At 35.0% G+C, this 22,819-nt stretch overlaps 3 protein-coding genes across 3 annotated transcripts in view; 1 reads left to right on the top strand and 2 right to left on the bottom strand.

Annotated features, from left to right (window-relative positions):
• The window catches only part of LOC111064632 (thyrostimulin alpha-2 subunit), a 91,877-nt gene that overhangs the window by 23,598 nt on the left and 45,460 nt on the right, over nt 1-22,819 (top strand). The gene's annotated exons all lie outside the window — the stretch shown is intronic.
• LOC111064631 (mucin-2) lies at nt 601-5,093 on the bottom strand. Its single transcript, XM_022352392.2, has 2 exons — nt 4,843-5,093; nt 601-1,851 (listed from the first exon to the last, which is right to left on the bottom strand). The coding sequence occupies exons 1-2, from the start codon at nt 4,850-4,852 to the stop codon at nt 662-664; spliced, it is 1,200 nt and encodes a 399-aa protein (XP_022208084.2). The 5' UTR covers nt 4,853-5,093; the 3' UTR covers nt 601-661.
• Nucleotides 13,111-20,039, bottom strand: LOC111064633 (chitin-binding domain protein cbd-1-like). Its single transcript, XM_039428855.1, has 2 exons — nt 19,718-20,039; nt 13,111-17,758 (listed from the first exon to the last, which is right to left on the bottom strand). Exons 1-2 carry the CDS (start codon nt 19,725-19,727, stop codon nt 14,046-14,048), a joined length of 3,723 nt encoding a protein of 1,240 aa, XP_039284789.1. The 5' UTR covers nt 19,728-20,039; the 3' UTR covers nt 13,111-14,045.

The following is a 22,819-nucleotide window of genomic DNA, read 5'->3' as shown; positions in this document are numbered from 1 at the left end:
TTAATAAACCAGTATTTTCGACAGTATAAAGTCGTTCTCATTTAGTTTTATAAGTACAATACTCTATTGGAATCCTCGTGTCAAGTATGTATCAGCTAGTCGAAATTTGGATCAGGGTTTAGTTTGAATGAGGCTGGATGATGAATTGATTTGAATGAATGAATTGGTGAATGAGATAAAAACGAGCTCCGATTGTATGCTAAGTGCACTAAAACCATGTTTAGGTGGTTTAGTTGATTCTTGATGAAAGAAAATCGTTATTCATCATAGTCAGTTAAAGTAAGAAATGTGAACAGGAGCTGGTGAAAATACTTGAAAAAATCCTGAATTCAAGCTTACATAAAATTCTCACAACAATTTTCCTTCTTGGAAAATAATACTCTTGTTAGTGAAGCTAGAATCTCCTCAATATCAACACTTATTTTGATGATACAATAGAACTTACACAGAACTTTGCTATGAAGAATTGAAATTACTCAAGGCTATTAATGTTCTACCCAAAAATAGCGTTGATAGTGATTTTCTTCAAGAAGCACAGAATAGATTTCTTGTGATGTGGATTTTTGGTATGAGGTATAGAACGAAAATATCACAATAAGCTCACGCTTTTTAATAATTCCGTTTATTTTTCTGATATTCATGAACTAGTTCAATACAAGTCTCACGTTCCTATCGAACAGTCAACATCCCAGAATATTTTACAGGCTAGTGTTTTCGCATCAAAGTTATAAAAAGTATTACAAATCCAAATTTCTAAACTACCATTTCTACAAAAGTAGAACTTCTGACAATCATTTGGAAATCTTTTTTTGTAGTACTGTCCAGGAGAGCATCTAGGGTCGTAGGGGAACGGCGTTGTACTCGGATAAGATGTGGGACTAACAGTCTCCTTTGTTGTCACACTGATTGTAGTGGGAGAGGATGTTGAGAGAGAAGAATTGCTGGTTGAAATATGTGAATCAGTTGTGAAAAATGTTGTTCTAGTGATGGGAGCACCTGTTGAAGTTTTCACCGTAGAGGGAATAGTTTGACTTGATGATGTTGAAACGGTGGAGTGAGACGTGGGAGTTTGTGGGGCAGTTGATGTCGAAGTACTTGCCATGATTGTTGTTGATCTTGTTGTTGTTGTGGTAGGATGAGTAGTAGTAGAGGTGAATGGAATCTCAGTTGATGTTGGAGAAGATGAAATGATGGGATATGTTGTTGATCTGAGTGTAGAAGATATTGATGTCAATGGAGAACCTGATGTTATTTTGGATGTAGTTGTTGAGACTGGAGAAGTTGATGTTTCTGGTGTTATAGATGCAAAACTAGTGGACCGATTAGTTGAAGTAGTTTGATTTGATATTGTTGAAGTTTGTGTTGGAGATGATGTTGTTGTATCACTAGTTGAAGAGGTTGTTGCAGGTGGCTCTGTTATGGTACAGTCTACAAAATAATAGAATCGACAACATTGTTCAATTACATCGAAGTTTGTGAGCCAGTAACACGACATTGTGACAAGGGTCCCATCATCGCACTCGTAATATTTCTGACAGCTTCCAGGATATCTGATTTTGTATTTTTGACCAAGTCCGCATGGAGGAGTATTGTCACTGTTTACTTGACCATTCAATACATTACCCATGCGGTTCACGACTAGCGACTCAGATATCCTTGGTCCATTAATTTCATTTTTCTGTGTGTTCACCAAGACCTGTGAGGAGCCGTGAGTTTTTAGAAGAGTACTATCATATTGGATTTTTTGAGCGTGATGCTTATTGTAGGAAGATTGTGATGACAATTTAATCGCCTGACTTCCCAGAGAATTGGCATTAGAGACTGAGAAAATCACCAGTAAGTAGACACCAACTGAAAAAATAATTACAAGATCCAAAATTATATTTAGTTAGGTAATAGTGACTAAGAAAAGTATTAATAAAAGATAGAAAAAAAATATTGTTGACCGAGCGAAGTGAGGTCTAAGATTCAAGTCGACGGTTTGGCATTTCTCTTAATGTTTAAATGTTTGAATGTTTAAATGTTTGTATGTTGCGCATTTACAGCGAAACGCGGTAATAGATTCTCATGAAATTTGACAGCTATGTTCCTTTTTTAATTGCGCGTCGACGTATATAAAAGGTTTTTGGAAATTTTGCATTTCAAGGATAATATAAAAGGAAAAAGGAGCCTCCTCCATACGCCAATATTAGAGTAAAAATCTGGTGTGGCGCACTCACACAACTTTCCTTGCCGTTATGAAAATTGATCACCTGACGCTAGTGTTCCCGCGCATCTCAAGTCTACTATTCAGATTTGAGCCAGCTGGTGACAGGCACTACCTCCGTAAACAAAGCCGTACACAGCACAGGTAGGGCTCCTATACCAATAGAAACACTAGCTGATATAGATCAGCTGAAATCAACCAATTTTTAGTGGTTTAGGAGCCCTACCTGTGCTGACTTCACACGAATGCACTATGGCTTTGTTTACGGAGGTAGTGTGACAGGGCAATAACGCTGGAGACACACATGAGGTCTGCTATCTCTTCATAGTGAATCATTTAATAGAATCAACAATAATTTGCAATTGAATAATAACATTTTCTCGAATTTAAAGCTTATTCTCAATTTTAGGTGAAAATGTTACTGAACATTAATTGTAGAGATTTTCATGCTCAATCTACTTCACTTGATTTTTTTTGTTTCAATTTTGTATCTGAAGCCTGATAATTGGGAATCTATCTGCATTGACGGGGCGGAGCTCCTGAAATTTCTACAGATATGGGACTTGTGGAAGTTGATAGAGCTTATTGATGACTATTTTAGGTATGAATTTGATCAAAATCGTTGGAGCCGTTTTCGAGAAAATCACGAAAAACCCTGTTTTTGACAACATTTTCGCCATTTTAGCCGCCATCTTGAATTGCATGTGATCGAAATTGTTCGTGTCGGATCCTTATAGTGTAAGGACCTTAAGTTCCAAATTTCAAGTCATTCTGTTAATTGGGAGATGAGATATCGTGTACACAGACGCACATACATTCATTCACACACACACACACACACCACACACACACACACACACACCACACACACACACCACACACACACACACACACACACACATATACAGACCAATACCCAAAAACCAGTTTTTTTAACTCAGGGGACCTTGAAACGTATAGAAATTTAGAAATTGGGGTACCTTATTTTTTTCGGAAAGCAATACTTTCCTTACCTATGGTAATAGGGCAAGGAAAGTAAAAATCAGACTATAGAATTATTCATCATAAATCAGCTGACAATTGATTACACAGATGTGTGGAGAAGCCAGTCTATTGCTGTGTTTCCATAAGGTCTATAGTTTCAATCAGGTACTTGTGGATGAGAATACTGCGTGAGGTCTACTGTTCACAGAACTACTAGTAACATAAAATTGAAACTATAAATTCCATTTTCCTGTACAAAATCGGTGAATTCCTGCTTGAGTTCAATGTTCAATTGATTAGGAGTAGTAATTCGATAAGTATGTGGAAATGTTACTGAATTCTTACAATAGGATGTTCAGGTTGTTCGAAAATCAAAATAGTACAAGATCACATGAAAAAAGTTAAAATCGTACAATCCTCAAACTTCAAATTGGAATGTTTACAGATCCATGTCCAACTCAAGCTACTGCATTGATATGAGTTTCGAGATTGGTAATACAAAATATCGTTTCTTAGAAGGCTCAGATATCCAAGTTCAATGTGTTGAAATAATAGTATGTTAGTAGTTTCGGACACTGAAAACATACAGAAGGGAAACTCGACTGGAATCATCATATTCTAGACCCGCCATATTGAAGGAAATTAGATTTAGACTGTGCTACTTGGAGTGGCAATTCACTAGCTTCTTCGGTCTGGAGTTATCAGCTGTTCAGCTTTGTTGCCTTGTCAAAGTACTGAAGCTTGTATCAGATTGATGAGTTTTATCATAGCCACCTCTAATACAAGGCCCTGGCCTACGATATTGCAAGGTCGCAGTGTAGGGCTAGAATCTAATACATGATTAGCGGAAAAGATCAGCTGGTATTTTTAAAATAATGTTTTAGATTGTAGGCCTACGCTGCGACGTTGCAATATCGTAGGCCAGGGCCTTGTATTAGAGGTGGCTTTGGTTTTATCAATCACTAAATAATGAATTGTAATCATGAATCCTCACGATTATTGTTTATGTATTGTATTAATTCAAATTGATTAAATTTATGTGACCTCATAGTATTTTAAGTGTGATTCAGTTCAATTGTGATTTAAAATCGATGTTAAATTTCATCTTCTTCAAGAGTCAAGATGGCGTCTTGGTGCACTGTGAAATACATTTTCTAGGTAGGAAGTTTCTTTCCTGTAATCTATGTATTATGTGTTCTTGAGCAAGCTTTTCAAGTCTCACTTGAGATAGAATAAAGAAAGGTAAATTAGATTCAGGTTTAGCTCAACAAAATATGATGTAAAGATTTGAAATAAATATGGGCTCAGTATTAAATATTAAATATTGTGGGAAAAGTTGCAATAATTGAATAAAGATAAATTTATTACCAAAAAAATTCATAAAAAATACTGATTGCATTAAAATTGGAAATAAATCAAATCATATGTGAAATTATAAATGAGATGTTTTTCTCTGTTTTAGTGAGAAATTTTCCAAAGTGGATATAGTACATTTTGGAATTAAGCTTCTCATTTTTTCCATCAAATTTAGGATTATGTAATTTCGGAATCATTAATCAACGCTGTCCTTTTCTAATCTATAATCTCATCAGATGCAATGCATCTGCAATCTATGATTCTCTTAATTGAGTGATAATTGAGATCTGACTCACCTTTTCCCATTCTCCGGGGTATTTACTATTTACTCCCTCAATAAATAAGGTAACCAAACTCCGTTGCGAGTCTAACTGATTGGCTGATATGATATTCAAGTACTTGATGCAAAATCAATTATAAGTCACACTTGCCTATCAAATCACATTGTTCTCGAGTGAACTAAATCACTTCAAAATGTGAATTACACAAATTCATATTCTTGAATAACCGAACAAGTTTTCCTTGTTCCATTGCCAAGAATCCATTCAAGACGCGAAGATATCATATCAGCCAAATTGAGTGCACTTGCTGCATCCAAGTAGTGCTTGAAATCGATGTATCAAAGTCTTCCATTTGACAGCAACTTACGTCCATAAGTTGTCTCAACACTCTTGATACAGTTATTGAAATAATAATTATCGTCAATTAAAATTCATCACAATCTCATATTAAATTGCATTTGATTCCAAGTCCCAATACTAGTAGTTCTGTGAACAGTAGACCTCGCGCAGTTTTCCCATTCACAAGTATCTCATGTAACCTGTTTGAAATGTTAACAAACTCGGTTCACGTTTGAATTTGTATTCCATATGATATAATTCATCCAGTTCCGTGATAACCTTTCCATCTGATTAATTTTTTTACAATCAAAGATATTATAACTTATTCAGCATTATTTAGTTCATTTGATTATTTTTAATCACCTATTAAATTAGTTTTTTCAAATGTGAGAATATTGATACTGATAAGCACGCATAATAATACCTTGACTGCAAAACAAAATATTGAACAAAGACCTTGAGATGCATACCTCCAAGGTATCTAGATACCTTGGATACCTCTTCAAGGTCTTTGATTGAAACTATAGAAATACTAAAGAAATACGTTTTTCTATAGAAAAACTATAGAAACCTCATAGAAATAGACACGGCTTCTCCAGACATCTGTGTAATCCACTTGTCAGCTGATTGATTATGAATAATTCTATAGTCTGATTAATCCTATTTTCAGAGTAGATGATATATAGTGATATCGGAGTATGGAGGAATTCCTTTTCTTTTCATATTATCATTGAAATGCAAAATTTCAAAAAAACCTTGTGTATACATCGACGCACAGTTGAAAAAGGAAAATTCCTGCCATATCTCATTGAATTCTATGTACGCGTTTGGCCGTAATTGCGTTACATACATACATTCAAAATAAAATCAGAGTTAAAACATAGACCTTACTGCGTTTGGTCAACGAGTAAGTGAGGTAACTTATCAGATGGATTGTTTCTCACTTATATACTCATGACTTACAAGTAGGGGTTGGAATTGGAATTCAGTTTATCACGTCAATTATTTTGTTGACTAATAGTACAGACTGCTTTCGGAATTTCCTACGGTTGAAAATTGTTCCAACCAATTTTAGAATCATAATTTGAATGTAAGTTACGGAAGCCTCAGCTGACGTCTTTCACTATCTCTATGGAGACAGCTAAGATTATGATGTTGATTAAATAAACAATCATTCTTTGTCTGAGTTTGAATGAGACGTTTTATTCCTTAAAATCCATGCAGAAGCAAGCCTTGTAAAACAATCGATTGTAGTAAGATACTTCAGTTTATTGTAATAGAAAATGTCAACTTGAATTATTTCTGCTGGTCTTGCGGGAGTAGGTGTGACCATCTGAGGCGTCTTGTAAGGCTTTCTGTCATATTTTGCTATATTGCATGCTGCACACTTTCCCAGCACATTTCTTATTGTTTTGGCCATATTCAGCCAATAATACTGCCGTTTCAGGTGTTGCAACGTTTCCTTTTCCCCTCTATGGTTGGTCCTTCCAATGTGATATTGTTCTACAACTTCTTGTTGCTCTCTTCTATCTTCAACTGTTTTAACTTGTCTATCACAAATTATCAAGTGTATTTTTGAGTCCCAGCATTCATCTTTATGAAAGCTCTTAATTTTATCAATAAAATCTTTTTCCTTGGAAAATATAAAATAAACTTTCCCCCTTACCATCAACTGCTTTATTGTATGTTTCAGTTCATCATCTGTCGCCTGAGGGCCAATTGTAATTGTATAAGTATGAATTGGGCCATAACGATGGGTAGTTTTTGTTATACCTCCAAAGTTTTGTCTTTCAAGAATTATTTGATTACGTTTATCATTTATAATGCAATTTTCCATCACTTCCAAATTAATTTGCTTCACTTGTAGAGGATTTATATTCCGAGATAAACAATCAGCAACTACATTATCTACTCCTTTAATGTGTTGAATTTTGAATGAGTAAACAGCCAATTTTTCTTTCCACTTGGCTATCCTGGCGGATGTTTCTTTCAGCTTATTCATCCATAAAAGTGGCATGTGATCTGTTCTTAGCACAAATTCATTTCCGTAAAGGTATGGTCTAAAATTTTCAACACACCATACAATAGCAAGAAATTCCCTTTCAATTGTACTATAACGCCTCTCGGCCGGAGTAAGTTTCCTGCTTGCAAAAGCAACCGGTTTCTCATTTTGGGATAGTACACCTCCTATTGCTTCCCCACTAGCATCTGTTGTTAATGTAAAGGGTTGTTGAAGATCTGGAAACTGAAGTATAGGCGTTGAACAAATTGCTTCTTTACACTTTTCAACTGCTTGGATAACATCTGATGATATGTGGAACTTCACACCTCTTTTTAATAAGTTTGTTAATGGTTCAGTCATCTGTGCAAATTTGTGAATGAATTTTCTATAATAGCCGACCATGCCTAAAAATGTTTTTATCTCTTTCAAATTCTTTGGAATTGGAATGTCTTTTATTGCACTAATTTTCTGGCTGTCAGGACGAACTCCACTTTCCGAAATCACATGACCCATGAATTTCACTTCAGATTGACACAAGTTAGTTTTTTCCTTTGACAGCTTAAGGCCAAACTTCCTTATTCTTTCAAATAACTGTGTGAGATGTGCTTTATGATCTTCGAGATTCTTGCTGAACAAAATGATATCATCCATGTAGATTTGTATTGCTTCTTCATTTATGTCTTCTAAAAACTCATCCATCAGCCTTTGAAACGTTGGTACTGCGTTTTTCAACCCAAAAGGCATCCTTGTAAATTCATAATGTCCTCTCTCAAAGCTAAATGCTGTCTTCTCCATGTCCCTTGGATTCATTCTTATTTGATGGTATCCCGACTTTAGATCCAGAGTGCTGAAAACTTTAGCTCCGTGCATTCTGTCAATCATATCCTCTAGCCTTGGAAGGGGATATCTCTCCAACTCTGTTTGATCATTTAAAACTCTGAAATCTACAACCACCCTATGTTTTGGCGGTTCTCCAGGGGAAGACTTTTTTGGTACAACCCATAATGAATTACAAAATGGAGAGATAGACTTTTTTATAATGCCCTGTTCTAGCATATCCTTAATGTGTTCTCTAATGATTTTTTTCATTGCATGTGGATACCTTCTGGCTTTTATAAATATTGGTTTTGATGACTTTAATTGAATTGAGTGCTGAACTCTCCCTGTTGTTGTCAGACTCTCTCCTTCATTATATAAAGTGTCCTTATACTTTTCCAGCATATAGAATGCTAATTTTTCTTTTTCCTTGTCTATAAATTGTTCATTACAATTTCCTCTCACAATGGAACCCATTAGTAAATGTTTTTCTTTAGCAATTGAATTTTTCGATTTATAATTTCTATCCCCCAACTTGATTATCCATTGACCATTTATATTGATAGGAGCAGCTCCAAGATCTCTCATCATATCACAACCAATTATCACATCATATTTGTTGTTCATTATTTCTGTTGATACATGAACTCTCATAATTTTTTTAAAACCAATCAATCCAAACAGATTTAAATCTACTTCCCCTTTTAAAGCTTTTCTTCCTGTCAAAGTTAACATTTCACAAGAACACCCTTCTATTTTCAAACTATGATCAATTTTTATTAATGCTTCTTCCGAAATTATTGTACTGTCCGATCCTGTATCATACAAGCAATAAACATCCCAACTCTTCACATAAAATATAGGTAGCTCTCCTTTTTTGCAATCCACTTTTTGTTCCTTGCTACCTATATTCCTCATCCGAAATCCTCAATCTTTATTCCTACCTTTCTTTGTCGATAATTTGGTTGATTTATTTTCCTTCAATTCAGGCCAGTCTTTTTCATTTTTCTCTCGATATTGACTTTTATAACGGTAACAGCTATTTTCACTATCTGAGGAGTGAGTTGAACTCTCTCCATCAGAACTACCTTCCAAATTTTTTTTGCGATTTTCCTTCCTCCTCAAAGCATTGACTTCTCTTCTTCCAAAATTCTTTTTTGGGGTAACTTCCTTTCTATAAATGTAAGGACATTCTCTGGCAAAATGCCCTTCTTCCCTACACTCCCAACACTCGTTTCGTGCTAATTTCCCTTCTCTTTCCTTTCTATTTCCTTTCCCATTAGTAACCAATCCCTTTACATCAGTTCTCCATTTCTGGTTCGATCTGTTACCATAAACAGGAGAGGTTCTACTATTAAGTGAATATCTTCTCTTATTCTCAACCACTCTCCAATTTGAGTGTCTATGACTAGCTTCTTTCCAATAAGACTCCTCATCTTTGACAATTTGAATAGTCTCTTCTAAAGACTGAGGTTTTGCAATTTTCACACTCGTACATACTCGCTCCGAAGCTGCTCTTAACAAAACTTCCATTGATAACTCTTCATAGATTTTATTTCTCCATACCCCTTCCTCTTTAGTATTACACGAATCTAAAACTTTCGATTTCAATTCTTTAACCAATTGCGATAACCGATTGGCAAAACTACCAATTGACTCTCCCAAATCACGATTCAATTCCAACACTCTCATTGCCATTGCAGAGACTGATTTCCTTGCACCTGCATAACGTTCTTTAAGGGCTTTTTTAACATTCTCCCAAGATGAACTGAACGATACACCCAAATCAACCATAATTGATGTACTTATTCTAGACAAGAAAAACGAATGCAGTTTTGTAGTTGTTAATTCATCAAAATTGCTGTCAATAATTTGAGAATGGATGGCATCCATTCTCTCCAAGAATAGACTAAGTTCTTTTACCTCTCCTTGGAACTCCTGAATTGATCCGATCAAATTCATGAGACATTTCACGTCCATAAGTGGTGGTTCTTTCCTGGTAATTTCAATATTTGATGCAATTTCCTTTTTCCTCCTTGGCATTTTCAAAATCTATCCGAAAATTCCTATTAACTTCAACTAAAAATACTAGATAATATTTTGGTTTCGGCACCAGTTAAGTAGATAGGAATAAAACGTCTTATTCAAACTCAGACAAAGAATGATTGTTTATTTAATCAACATCATAATCTTAGCTGTCTCCATAGAGATAGTGAAAGACGTCAGCTGAGGCTTCCGTAACTACCCCCCTCCAGTCTTTACTATCTCTAAGGAGACAGCTAAGATTATGATGTTGATTAAATAAACAATCATTCTTTGTCTGAGTTTGAATGAGACGTTTTATTCCTATCTACTTAACTTGTATAATATTTTCAATTGATTGGAGTCAAGAATCTATGGGTGGGTATAATTTCCAGGCCTCAGTAATAACCAAAATCTTGCCACATTTTTGGAGATGATGTTTCGTGAGAAACTCCCTCAAATCGGGAGTTACCAACAACCCTTCTACGTCACTCGGATGATCCCAAAGATTAATTAGATTTTGTCTTAATCCTCAGTCAAAGCCTCTCGTCATGGTGAGCGTCGGCCGTGAAACGCTATTCATGTTACACTCAAAGTAGGGAATTATCAAACATTTTGGCTATCGCATTAGAACAGGCCAGTAGGCTCGAGTGACTACGTAACCCATTACGTCACCAACCTACATATTCTGTTTTCGAAGAATCTGAATGAATGAACGCTTTGAAATTGTATGCTATCAAGGAATATAATAATAATATCGAGTAACCTGGCTGGCTCAGGTCTGGTGTCAGAATTTTCAGGCCGCAACTGATCAATTTCAGGGCCTTTGACATGACCTAACTATTGCTTTTTAGGCAGCCGGGACTGACGAACCAACGTGTCCATCCGAAGCACGGGAGTGGCCCGAGAAAAATATTTCGTTAAGGCCGGAATTTGAACCCGGGCCTCTGAATTATAAAGCCAGCATCTAATCCATTCGACTACGGCATCTCCAACAATGAGTAGCTCATTGGCTTCAATAATCATACAAATTTTCCAATTGCAATTTATGAATAGTGATATGGAGTATTCCATGGATGGAAAATAGAAAGTTTCATGGAAGATGCACTGTAATCTGATTTAATTTTTCAGTTGCTCACTATAATACGACTAATGTCGTGTTGCCTCTGAACTTCAATATCAAGTTATTGTAAGTTAATGATTAATAAGTTATTCAACATTAATAATATCCACATAGTCTCTGATAGTGTAGTATCATTTTTCATTGTACCATATTAAGCTGGTGATGACAATATTACTGTTCTTGTTGTCGGGTCATAGATTGAATATCTCTTTCGAAAGATTAAAAAATACCACTGTCTTTCCCTCGTTAATACTCGCCTATCCTGTTTTTGAAAAAAATAATTTAATAATGTTGAATAGGAATTATGTGTTATTTCCTTTCAATTTAATAATTTAATATTATGATCTAATGTAGTATGATGTGACTTACATCAGTACTCACATGTTTTGAAGATTCCAGACGCCAAATAGAGGATTAGAAAATATATATTTGGATTTCAGACGAACTTGTTGAGTTATAAAAGCAAATTTAAGTTGTGAGTATGCTCCATTCAAGTCAATTTTTCTTTCGGCGTGATTTTGCATATCCATACTTTTTCACTATTACAATTAAACTAGAATTTGAAAAACACTTATGGAGTGAAAATTCATAACTTACATTGGTAGTGACGATCGTTTCGACCAGTTGCTGGTCATCATCAGACTGTACAGTCTGAAACAATCAACAAACCAGGATAAAGTGAACAAAGCATATATTGAATTAATAAAAGCAAACTAGAAAAATTGAGCTAGAAATAGACGAAACGATCGTCACTACCAATGTAAGTGCATTTTCACTCCATAAGTGTTTTTCAAATTCTAGTTCAATTTTTCTAGTTTGCTTTTATTAATTAAATATATGCTTTGTTAACTTTATCCTGGATTGTTGATAACATTATAGATTCAGTGGTCGTTGAAGTTACAACTTATGCGCTTTCTAATTGCGTTGTTCACTTGGAACCGAATATATGTTCAAAATTGCTTACTGATAGGACCAGAGCCACTCTAAACCTGTAAGTCCACTCATCTCAATACATAAATACATAAATTTCTCCCATCATCACCTGTAAGTCCACTCATCTCAATACATAAATACATAAATTTCTCCCATCATCCGTCTCATTACCCACGCACAAGCCTAGAGGTGATGTAGGCAGCTCTCTTAGCGGAAAAACTTGTCTCTGACATGAGACAGTATAACTTAGTCATTAATAATGACTTACTCGTACATTGAATAAGTATAGTGACAATCTGTTTTTTTTAATAATACATGGAATTATTGTACTTTTGATGATGGACTTCAGAAATAATAAATTAGAATACGGAATTATAATTTCGGTTCAAACCATTGAACAGTACAGAGTTGTTTTATCAATGGATTTGCCTAAAACCTCTCAGCTATAATAGTGCATCAGAAATATTGATTGAAATATCTTGTATATCATTTTTCCAGACTATCTCCATGAAATAAACCTTTTTTTCCTTTAAAAAAGAATGATCGCTAATGATGGTTGAATCTAAATCATCACACTAGATAATGTAGGCTACTACATGATATCAATAAATTGTAATCAAAAACAGATATTGAACATAAATAATTTGATCAAGTACCAAGTGATCAGATAGTAAATTTTGCGCCGTTTCTTTAAAGTATTAAGAGTATGATAAGTTTTTTGATAGTAATTTTGCGTGATTTCTGAAAAGTATTTAGAGTATAGTAAGTTTTTGGTGAAATTATCCTTATTACTGTCGAAAAATTGCTGTTGGAGTAGACCCTCATCTATGACAAGAATTGAGTTTAAATTTAATGAGATAACTGTATAAACTTTTCAAGCTCAATCATTCTAGTATCGAAACACTTCATAAAACATGAGCACACACCTATAAATAGAAAAATGACTTTGAATTCTTGAAATGGATAGACAGTTTGAAGTGGAACAGCCTTCAGATTGTAGGTGTTGGCAATGGTTCCTCATCAACATTCGGAATGAAAAAAAAGACCATTGATAAATTAAATAAAAGTTTTATTCTTGGTGAGACTGCATCATTAATCGAAATCAGATTTCATTGATAAGTGACTTACTTCCTACATATACAACATAAATATTGAGAATATTGAGACGTAGGCTATCACGAAGGATTTTCTCAAGCTGCGTACAGACTTATGCGCCAAGAGCATTTTTTGATTTCCCATTTCACATTGATTTAATGAGCTGAAGTTAAGCGTATATGTAACTTCCTGTTTTGGCACAAATATAGTTATAATCAGCTGATGAAAAGCGAAATGCGCGTATTCGTGGCGCAAATGTCTGTATGCAGCTCAATTCCTTGCCTGATGATTGAGTACAAAGGGAAATAATTTTTGTTATGGGTAAAACACTATACAGTATATTATGAACTTGTTTGAAATAAGAAACAATTTTTCTTGAACAAGAAATAAACAAAGCATAGACTGTAGAACGTTTAATTTACATCAATCATGAGTATTGAATATTCAAGGTTCAAGTATCTTAGTAACAACTGCAAAATTCATCCACGGATTATTTGTTATTTCGATTTTATGAAGATTTCATTGTGATGAATTATGTTCGAGTCTATACTATATTGAAGCGGCATATCAACATAATATTCACAATTGAAGAAGGAAAAAAATCAGCTACCACAGTTGGCTATTCCAAAATAGTACCAATAAAGAGCATGAATAGTCTTATTTTCACTCCATTACAACTCTTGTGTTCATCAAATTCGATTGAATTCACGTTATTCACTCAAGACAGAGAGTATTTATTGACACTAACAATAGGCAAACAATACCTGTTCATAGAAAATTGTTCAAATTAAAGTAATTTCCTTTTCGAGTCATCACAATCAACATATATATGGTGATTTATTGACACTAACAATAGGGAAACAATACCTGCTCATAAAAATGGTCAAGTTAGAGTAATTCCCTTCTCGAGTCATCACAATCAACATATATGGTGAATCTACATGTCTGAGAGATTGAGTCGAAGCTCATGAAAATGGAACAACTCTGAACGGTCAACACACCGTTCTCACAGTCATAGTACTTTTTACAGTCGCTGGGGTATCTTGACTTGTAATACATTCCGATTCCGCAAATGGGTCCAGAGGGTGTGGTGGAACTGGTTGGAGTGGTCAGTCTGGTTGTTGGGGAGGTGTCTTGAGTTGGTGTGGTGTTTGGAGTTGTTGTTGTTGTTGGTGGTGGTGGAGGCAATGTGATTGGATCAGAATCTCTGCAATCTACCAGCCAATAAAATCGACATTGCTCGAGTTTTTTGTCGAAGTTTCTCAAGTAATAGCAAGATAGCAGTGTAATGGAGCCATTGTTACATTCATAATATTTGTTGCAGAATATCGGATGACGCTTCTTGTAGAACTGTCCAACAGTACAAACAGGGCTGGTAGTTGATGTTGGAACAATTTCTGTTGTAATAGGAGTTGTAGTTGTAGTAGTAGTAGTAGTAGTGGTTGGAACATATTCTGGAGTTGTGATTGGGTCACTGGCGTTGCAATCAACCAGCCACACAAGAAGACACATCTGTGTAATTGCATCATAATTTTGTAAGAATGGACAAGATTCCAATGTAATATTTCCATTCTTACACTCATAAAATCGATCACAGTACTTAGGATGACGTCGTCTGTAGAATTGTCCTGGTCTACAAGATGATGTTGGCGTTGATGCATCAGTCGTGATAAGTTCTGTTGTAGTAGTTGTAACTGGGAGATCAGTAGTAGTTGTATTTGGGAGTTCAGTTGTAACTGGTAAAGGGATTGTTTCACAAACAACATACCAATAGAATCTGCATAATTTAGCCACATAATCAAACCTATAAAAAGAAGCGCATGTCTCAACTGTTAATTCACCATCTTCGCATTTATAATATTTCTGGCAGTCATATGGGAAGTGGCTCAAAAAGTTGTGTCCCTTCTTACAGGATGGTACTTCTGCATCAATCCTCTGTTGCGTTTCAAAACTGATCGGTCTGAGAATAGATTCAATGATTGCTGCTCTACTTTCACTTGATAACTGTGGTGGATAATTCTCCAAGGTATTCCTTTCCCTGAAAGGCAACATCACCTTTCTGTCCTCATGATTCCTTAACGCATCATAATCTTCCAAATCATCAATGTCAAATTCGGAGGAGCTTCCCAAGTACAGCCCATCTTCCTCTGGTTTTGCACAGGTTACTAAATAGAACAAAGCACATTTTCTTGTGACACTATCGAATAATAGTACACTGGCACATGTCATGTTATATACTACTCCATACTCACAATGGAAATATTTCTTACAGTTTCTAGGGTCTGGATAGTTGGTGTTCTCAGTAGGTCCACAAAGCAATGGCTTTTCAGTTGTGGTTGTAGTTGTCGTGGAGGTGGTTACTGTTGTGGGTGGAGCAGTTGTGGGACTCCAATCACACTCAACAAACCAGTAGACTCTACATTTCTCATACTCCTCATCAAAATAGAAAAAAATAAAACATTCTTCCACAGTCAGTTTGCCATCACTACACTTGTAATATTTGTTACAAGTTCCAGGGTATTTCACCTTGAAATTCTTTCCCTTTCTACAGGTGGGCTTATCATCAGCTTTTGTTGTTGGAGATTCAACTGTGGTGCTTGTAATTACTGATGTAGTAATGGGGATCGATGTGGTAGTGGTAGTAGTAGTAGTTAGAGTAGTAGTAGTAGTTGGAGTAGAAGTAGGTGGTGTGCTAGTGTCAGTTGACACTGTTGGCTCTTCTGGCTCATAACATACTGCTGTTATCAAAAATGTACAAGACTTGGAAACTACATCAAAATTTCTGAATAGGCCACATGATTTCAACTGTATTGTCCCATTATTACACTCATAATAGAGATTACAATTGTCTGGGAAAGGTTCTTTGAAGTACTGACCAGGCATACAAGATGGTTGTTTGTTAATATCGTCTACTTCCAAAAGTTTTCTACTCTGGGGGAAAGTTGAATCGCCAACTTTCTCCACTGAATCATACTCAATATCATCCAGCTGTGGAATCTCTCCAGTCGATGAGACTTCTCTCAAGAGAACTTCGCTAGTTTGACATATGGCAATATAGAAAATAGCACATTTCCTTGTGGGACCATCAAATAGAAAAGGTACAGCACACTCTTTCAGGGTTACAACACCAAAGCTGCATTCATAATATTTGCGACAGTTTGTAAAGTCAGGGTAGTTGAATTGCTCATTTGATTCACACTTGACTGGCTTCTGAGTGGTGGGCCCTGCCGGTGTTGTACTGGTTGATGTAGTTGGCACTGTTGTAATCTCCATTATACTGCAATCTACTTGGTAATATGGTCTGCAACTTTCAGTAATTACATCAAAATTATACCACCAAAAACAAGTTTCAACAGATAATTCACCATTAACACATTGATAATACTTGTGACAGTCTTTGGGATATCGCTTCACATAGTTGTCTCCTTTAGCACAGATGGGATTAGCTGTTGAGGGATCCACTTTCTCTGTGGTGGTTGTTGATGTTGTTGTTGTTGTGGTGGTGGTAGTACTGGTAGTAGTGGTGTCTGGGCGAGCAGTGGTTGTTGGTTTAGTTGTTGTTGTTGTTTGAGGAAGATTGGTTGTTGTTGTTGTAACAGAGTCAATGCTGCAGTCCACGAAGAAAAAGAGACGACATTCCTCTCGAATTGCATCAAATTTTAGTGGGAATATGCACCTTCTGACAGTGAGAGAGCCATTATAACAGAAGTAGTACTTTGAGCAATCTCCTGGGTACCTGATCTTGTAGTACTGTCCCAGAGAGCAGCGTGGCTCGATAGATGGAGTGGTTGATGGTTTTGAGGTTGTTTTTGTTGTAGGAGTGGTTGTTGTCAGACTTGTAGTTGAGCTTGTTGTACTTGGTGTTGTTGTAGACTTTTCTGTTGTCGAAGTTGATGTTGTTGTAGTCGAAGTTGTTGTTGTTGGACTTGATGTTGTTGTAGTCGAAGTTGTTGTTGGACTTGATGTTGTTGTAGTCGAAGTTGTTGTTGGACTTGATGTTGTTGTTGTTGTTGGACTTGATGCTGTTGATGAAGTCGACGTTGTTGTTGCAGGACGTGTGGTTGTTGTACCAATCGAAATTGTTGAATTTGGAGAAGATGTCACATTAGAAGAAAGAGTTGTTGAAATGGACATTGTTGTGAGAGGGGTGGTACTTGAAGGTACACTAATTGAAGTTGTTGTAGGGTCAATCAGACTACAGTCAACATACCAATAGAATCTACACGAATGAGTTATCACATCGAAATTCCGTGTAGGATAACACTTTTCAACTGTGAGTGTGCCATTATTACACTGGTAATACATATTGCATGAGCCAGGGTATCTGATCTTGTAGAACTGGCCAATCTTACAGGACGGTTCTACATCAGTACTCTCGCCTTTTCTGAAAACATATTCAACTTCTTCATTTTCTGAATCCAATCTTGATTGTATATGTTTGAAAGATTTTTTCTTGGAGACAAATGCCTGCAATGCTTGTCCAGCTCCATGTAGCTCTCCGCTTGAACTATTCATTTTCTCAATTTCTCCATGTTGTGTATCTTCATCAGCAGTTGAGAGTATCAAAAGTGTAGAAATAGTGTAGAATACAACGCCAAGAACTGTGAAAAAATGAAGCCATTAGGTTTGAATGAATACTATTCTCATTCATATTTTCAATGAACCATGACTAATACTAACTAAATTCGTATTGCTAAACATTTTCAAACCATATTATTTTGAGGTTTGTGAACTACAAGCGTGAAATAAACTATACACGAATCCATGAATGGGCTAAATTATTCTATCTCCTACGTGCTATAATGAATATCTAGTTTCACGTTCTAAATCTAATTATACATTGAGAAGCTAGTGTGTTGAAGGTTGGAATGTTGTAAGTTTGCGTTTTTATAGCTATCGGAATAATATGAATGGGGTGAGGATTTCATATTTCCTGTATATATTTAACCAAAAACGTCAACTTAACTTGAACCCAAACTGAAATTTGTCTAATACCCTTCAGTAGTTTGCAATGATGTCAGAATAAAAAATATGAATTATTCTGAGATTTCTCTCATGGATATTGTATAATGACATACCTATTTTAAACAACTGATAAAATATACCCAGCTTGAGTATGTTTGTGATTTTGTGTTTGAATTTTTCAAATAAGTGCAATATTTCTCAAGTTTTTTATTTATTGTTATCATTCATTCTGTTTCTCACGTGAACCTTTTAAATTTTCAAATTTTCCTGGACCAAAAATTCAGTTGCAATGTTTGATTTTATAACCTAATCATACTTTGAACAACATTAGTTTTTCATCAAAGTTTTGGAGAGACATGGTATAGGTTCAGCCCAGTTTTTCCTACGTGGTCATAATATATTATTAATAATAATAACTTTATTCTCGCAAAGAAATCACAAACAATAATCACAAAAAATGCAAAAAAGAAAATGAAATAATATGTTGACAATAGAAGTAAAAGTAAAAATAGAAATAAAAATAAAATGTCTATATCGTACAGTACCCAATTCAAAATACAAACAGCCAAACAGAAATTAACAGAATAGCAAAAGTAAAAGAAAATTAGTATAACAGATGAACAAAAATGAAAGAACAAAGTGGCTGACCATTCAATAATAATAAAAAAAAAACAATATACCTAATCTAATAATAATAAAGAGAAACTGTGTATAGACCTAACAGAACATGCCATTGCACCAATAAATCTTAGCGAAAATAATTCTGTATGCAAATAATTTCACGAGAAATTATTTTCGCATACAAGAGCAGACATTAGCAGACATAGCATCCGCACAGGAGCAGACAGGAGCAGACATTATGGTTATAGTGTTCTGTATAATAGATAAAATAAATAAATATCAAGGGATGATTAATTTCTGGGTACTCTCATCATGCATAAAGTCATTCTGCGGGGGAGAAGCGAAAATAGGCTAATTTCAAGTATTTATTTATTTATACAACGATGACTAAAATAAAAAAAAAGAATAATAAAGTATACAGTGTAGAAATAGCATTGCATATAAAATAATTTGTTAGGCTATGTATTAAAATGAATATTTGATTATGCAAAATACTAAAAATTATTATCATGATAATAAAGTAGATTTAGAAAACTACCACTTCCATTCTCACAGTATATTATACCGATACAGTTAACCACACAATTTATTCTTTTTTTCGACTACAGGAGGCTGTGATTAAAATCTACTAAATTAAGTGCCCTTGATACGGCGTTTCCAAGGATGGTCAACTTCATGACTTTTAAAATAACTTTTTGATGGTTTGTAACTCATCTGAAGAAGTAGATAGATTTATTTCTCATCATCTCCCCTCTCTTTACCAAAGCATATGTCTGCTACCTTCCCTATTATCATGGGCAGCCTCAGCAAGAGAATAAATCGCATTTATTGTTGGATCTTGTATGATCACAATCCATTGCTAAATGTTATTTATTGTTCTAAAATAGGATTCAGCATGATTGTGGACGATTAGTTGATAGTAATATTATATTATATATTTATTCTCATGTCAAAAAGTTTCCCAAGTCACCTACCTCTCTTCATGTTGAATATCCAACGTTATAATGACAGCTTTCATCCAAACACGTTATTGATTGGACTAGATGAGTTGTATCTCACATTAGAATTGAAATTCATAGATATTCTATTCTAAAACCAAACATTCCCGTGATTTACCATGGAGTTCAAAGTATTTTCTCTCACGGAACAAACTGAACACAAAATACAACGGTGATTAAGCTATTATACTCGTATGACAAACCGAACAGAGTAACTCAGTCACGAACTATCTCTATTCGAGTGCCATACTTCTGTGCGAAATACATAAGTAGCCTGTATTTGATTAACGGAAATGATGTGACAAGTGAATAGAAATTGCTAGACCTGATAAGAGAAAACTTCAAGTGCCATCGTAAAGTGAAAAACTACATTGAACGTCTCAATGAAACTCAACGCGTTTGAGACAATTGGCTATTTATTTTTGGGAAACTCCAATTTGAAATCATAAGTCAGGGAATACCGATGAATTCCTGTTGACATAATTACTATTAAGACTTTTTAATCATACTCTCGATCAATTGGGTACTCTTATGATAAAATTTATGAGGTGTGATGGATATCCTCCTCCCGTTCCTTATTATTGAATTTTTTTTTAATTCCATTAGTCACCTCTTTTTTGCCAAGAGAGTTCATAATAAGGATGTAATACAAAAGAAAAATTTTGACAAATAAAGAGAGTCGTTTATCCTCTACTATTAAACGAGCAATTTCTGTTTATATATCTGTATGTGACCGGAACTCGAAAACGGCTCTAAAGATTCTCCCGAAATTTGAAACAAAGTAGGTTCATGATATGAAAATTCGATTGCACTAGGTCTCAACCCTGGGATAACTGAAGGACATTAAAAGGATAGATACGTACTTGGAAAAACAGCTGGAATTTTTGTCGTCTGTCGATACCGTAATGAAAGTGAGTGAGCGAGTGCATGTGTGGGTTATTCCTCAGCTGATCTCACGAGAAAAACTTATTTTTGTTTATTTCTCTTTTTTTTAGAAAACATGTTCACTTCAGAAAGTTCAAAATAGTAACCAACTATATGCTGTTAGTGTAGAATAGTACATAGTATATAACCAAATATTGTAGCAAACATAGTTTATCATTCTAGATGGAATTCGTAGTAAATCTATCTATATTATTTGATGATGTGTTTGTTTTTTGAAGTGTGAATGAATTGTTTTTACTTTCCTTGCCCTATTACCATAGGTAAGGAAAGTATTGCTTTCCGAAAAAAATTAAGGTACCCCAATTTCTACATTTCTATACGTTTCAAGGTCCCCTGAGTCCGAAAAAGTGGTTTTTGGGTATTGGTCTGTATGTGTGTGTGTGTGTGTGTGTGTGTGTGTGTATGAGTGTATGTGCGTCTGTGTACACGATATCTCATCTCCCAATTAACGGAATGACTTTATTAATTTAATTCAAGATGGCGGCTAAAATGGCGAAAATGTTGTCAAAAACAGGGTTTTTCGCGATTTTCTCGAAAACGGTTCCAACGATTTTGATTAAATTCATGCCTGGAATAGTCATTGATGAGCTCTATCAATTGCCACAAGTCTCATATCTGTAAAAATTCAGGAGCTCCGCCCCATCTATGCAAAGTTGGATTTCAGATTCTCAATTATCAGGCTTCAGATACAATTTGAACAAAAAATTCGAGTGGAGAAGATTGAGCATAAAAATCTCTACAATTAATGTTGAGTAACATTTTCACCTAGAATTGAAATTAAGCTCGAAATTCGAGAAAATGTGATTATCCAATTGCAAACTGTTGGCAACTGTTGATTCTATTAAATCATTCACTATGAAGAGATATCATACCTCGTATGTCTCCAGCGTTATTGTCCTGTCACCAGCTGGCTTAGATCTTTGTTTATAAGTAGACTTGTGATGCGCGTGAACACTAGCGTCAGGTGATCAATTCTAATAACGGCAAGGAAAGTTGTGAGAGTGCGCCAAACCAGATTTTTTTGATGAGTGATAGTAGCTTAACCTAGATTTTGATTTGGACTGTAGTATAAATATTTGAAAAGGGATAGTTTTCGGAATAAGCCTGTCGTGCCTACTCATATAACACCTCATAAATAATTGTAGGACTGAGAAAATAAATGAATAAATGAATATTAACTATAAATTCAATCTTTCGTTACAAATTTTCTATGCTTTCACACTCCAGAGCGAAGCACGGTCCCCCGATATTTAGCTATAATTGAAAAGGAGGAAACTATATTCAATTCTCTATTTTAAACGATCCTACAGGTCAATGCAATCTCCCACTGGTAATACCAAATTGGAATAGAAGAAACTCTTGGATTGAGCTTTTACCTTCCCAAAACATTTGTGATAGACAAAGAATGATGTATGATGAATGAATGATGGAATTGATTATATAACCCACGAATTTTGTATGTTTGCAATTGGAATTTATTTATCCTGTATTCACGATTATGAAGTACATTCTGTGATATTGATATTCTATTAAAATCACAGTAGACCTCCGAACTGCTTTGTAGTTTGAACTGAATAGTTCAAAATAATACTATGATACTATAATATAAACACTAATTCTATATAATACTATACTAATATAAAAATAATACTATATACTTTGAAGTTCATCTGAATAGAATAGTCACTCATAAGGAGTTCAAACTTCATAGAGAAAAACTCTTATAGCCAGAACTAAAAAACTGCTTGAAATGTTTCCCCATAAAAATAATCCTTTTCCACAAATTCACACCCATTTTGAGCTGAGGCGACACATTGGTCGATTGTCAAGACTGAACTCATTCCGATTTTCCAGCAACTGAATTCAATAAAACAAAGTTCGAGTCAGGAATTTTAATTGCGTTTCTCAGGCCCTTTCAGTCAGAAGGAGAAACGCAGTTCTCAAGCAGTACATTTTTTGGTTTAGTGCTTTCTCCTCAATTATAATCACTGGTGCAATTTCTCATTATCAATGGAAATTCAAGACTTTCCATCGTACTTTTTGGAGTTGTGAAATGTTCAAATGTCATCTGAGTTGAAGTGGGTGTGTTCTTGACAGAGTAGTTATGGTTATCAACCTTTTCAATCCACTTCC

The sequence above is a fragment of the Nilaparvata lugens genome, chromosome 5, assembly GCF_014356525.2.
Source record: "Nilaparvata lugens isolate BPH chromosome 5, ASM1435652v1, whole genome shotgun sequence".
NCBI lineage: Eukaryota > Metazoa > Arthropoda > Insecta > Hemiptera > Delphacidae > Nilaparvata > Nilaparvata lugens.
The sequence above is the reverse complement of the archived record's forward strand: the minus strand, read 5'-3'. Positions and strand labels throughout refer to the sequence as shown.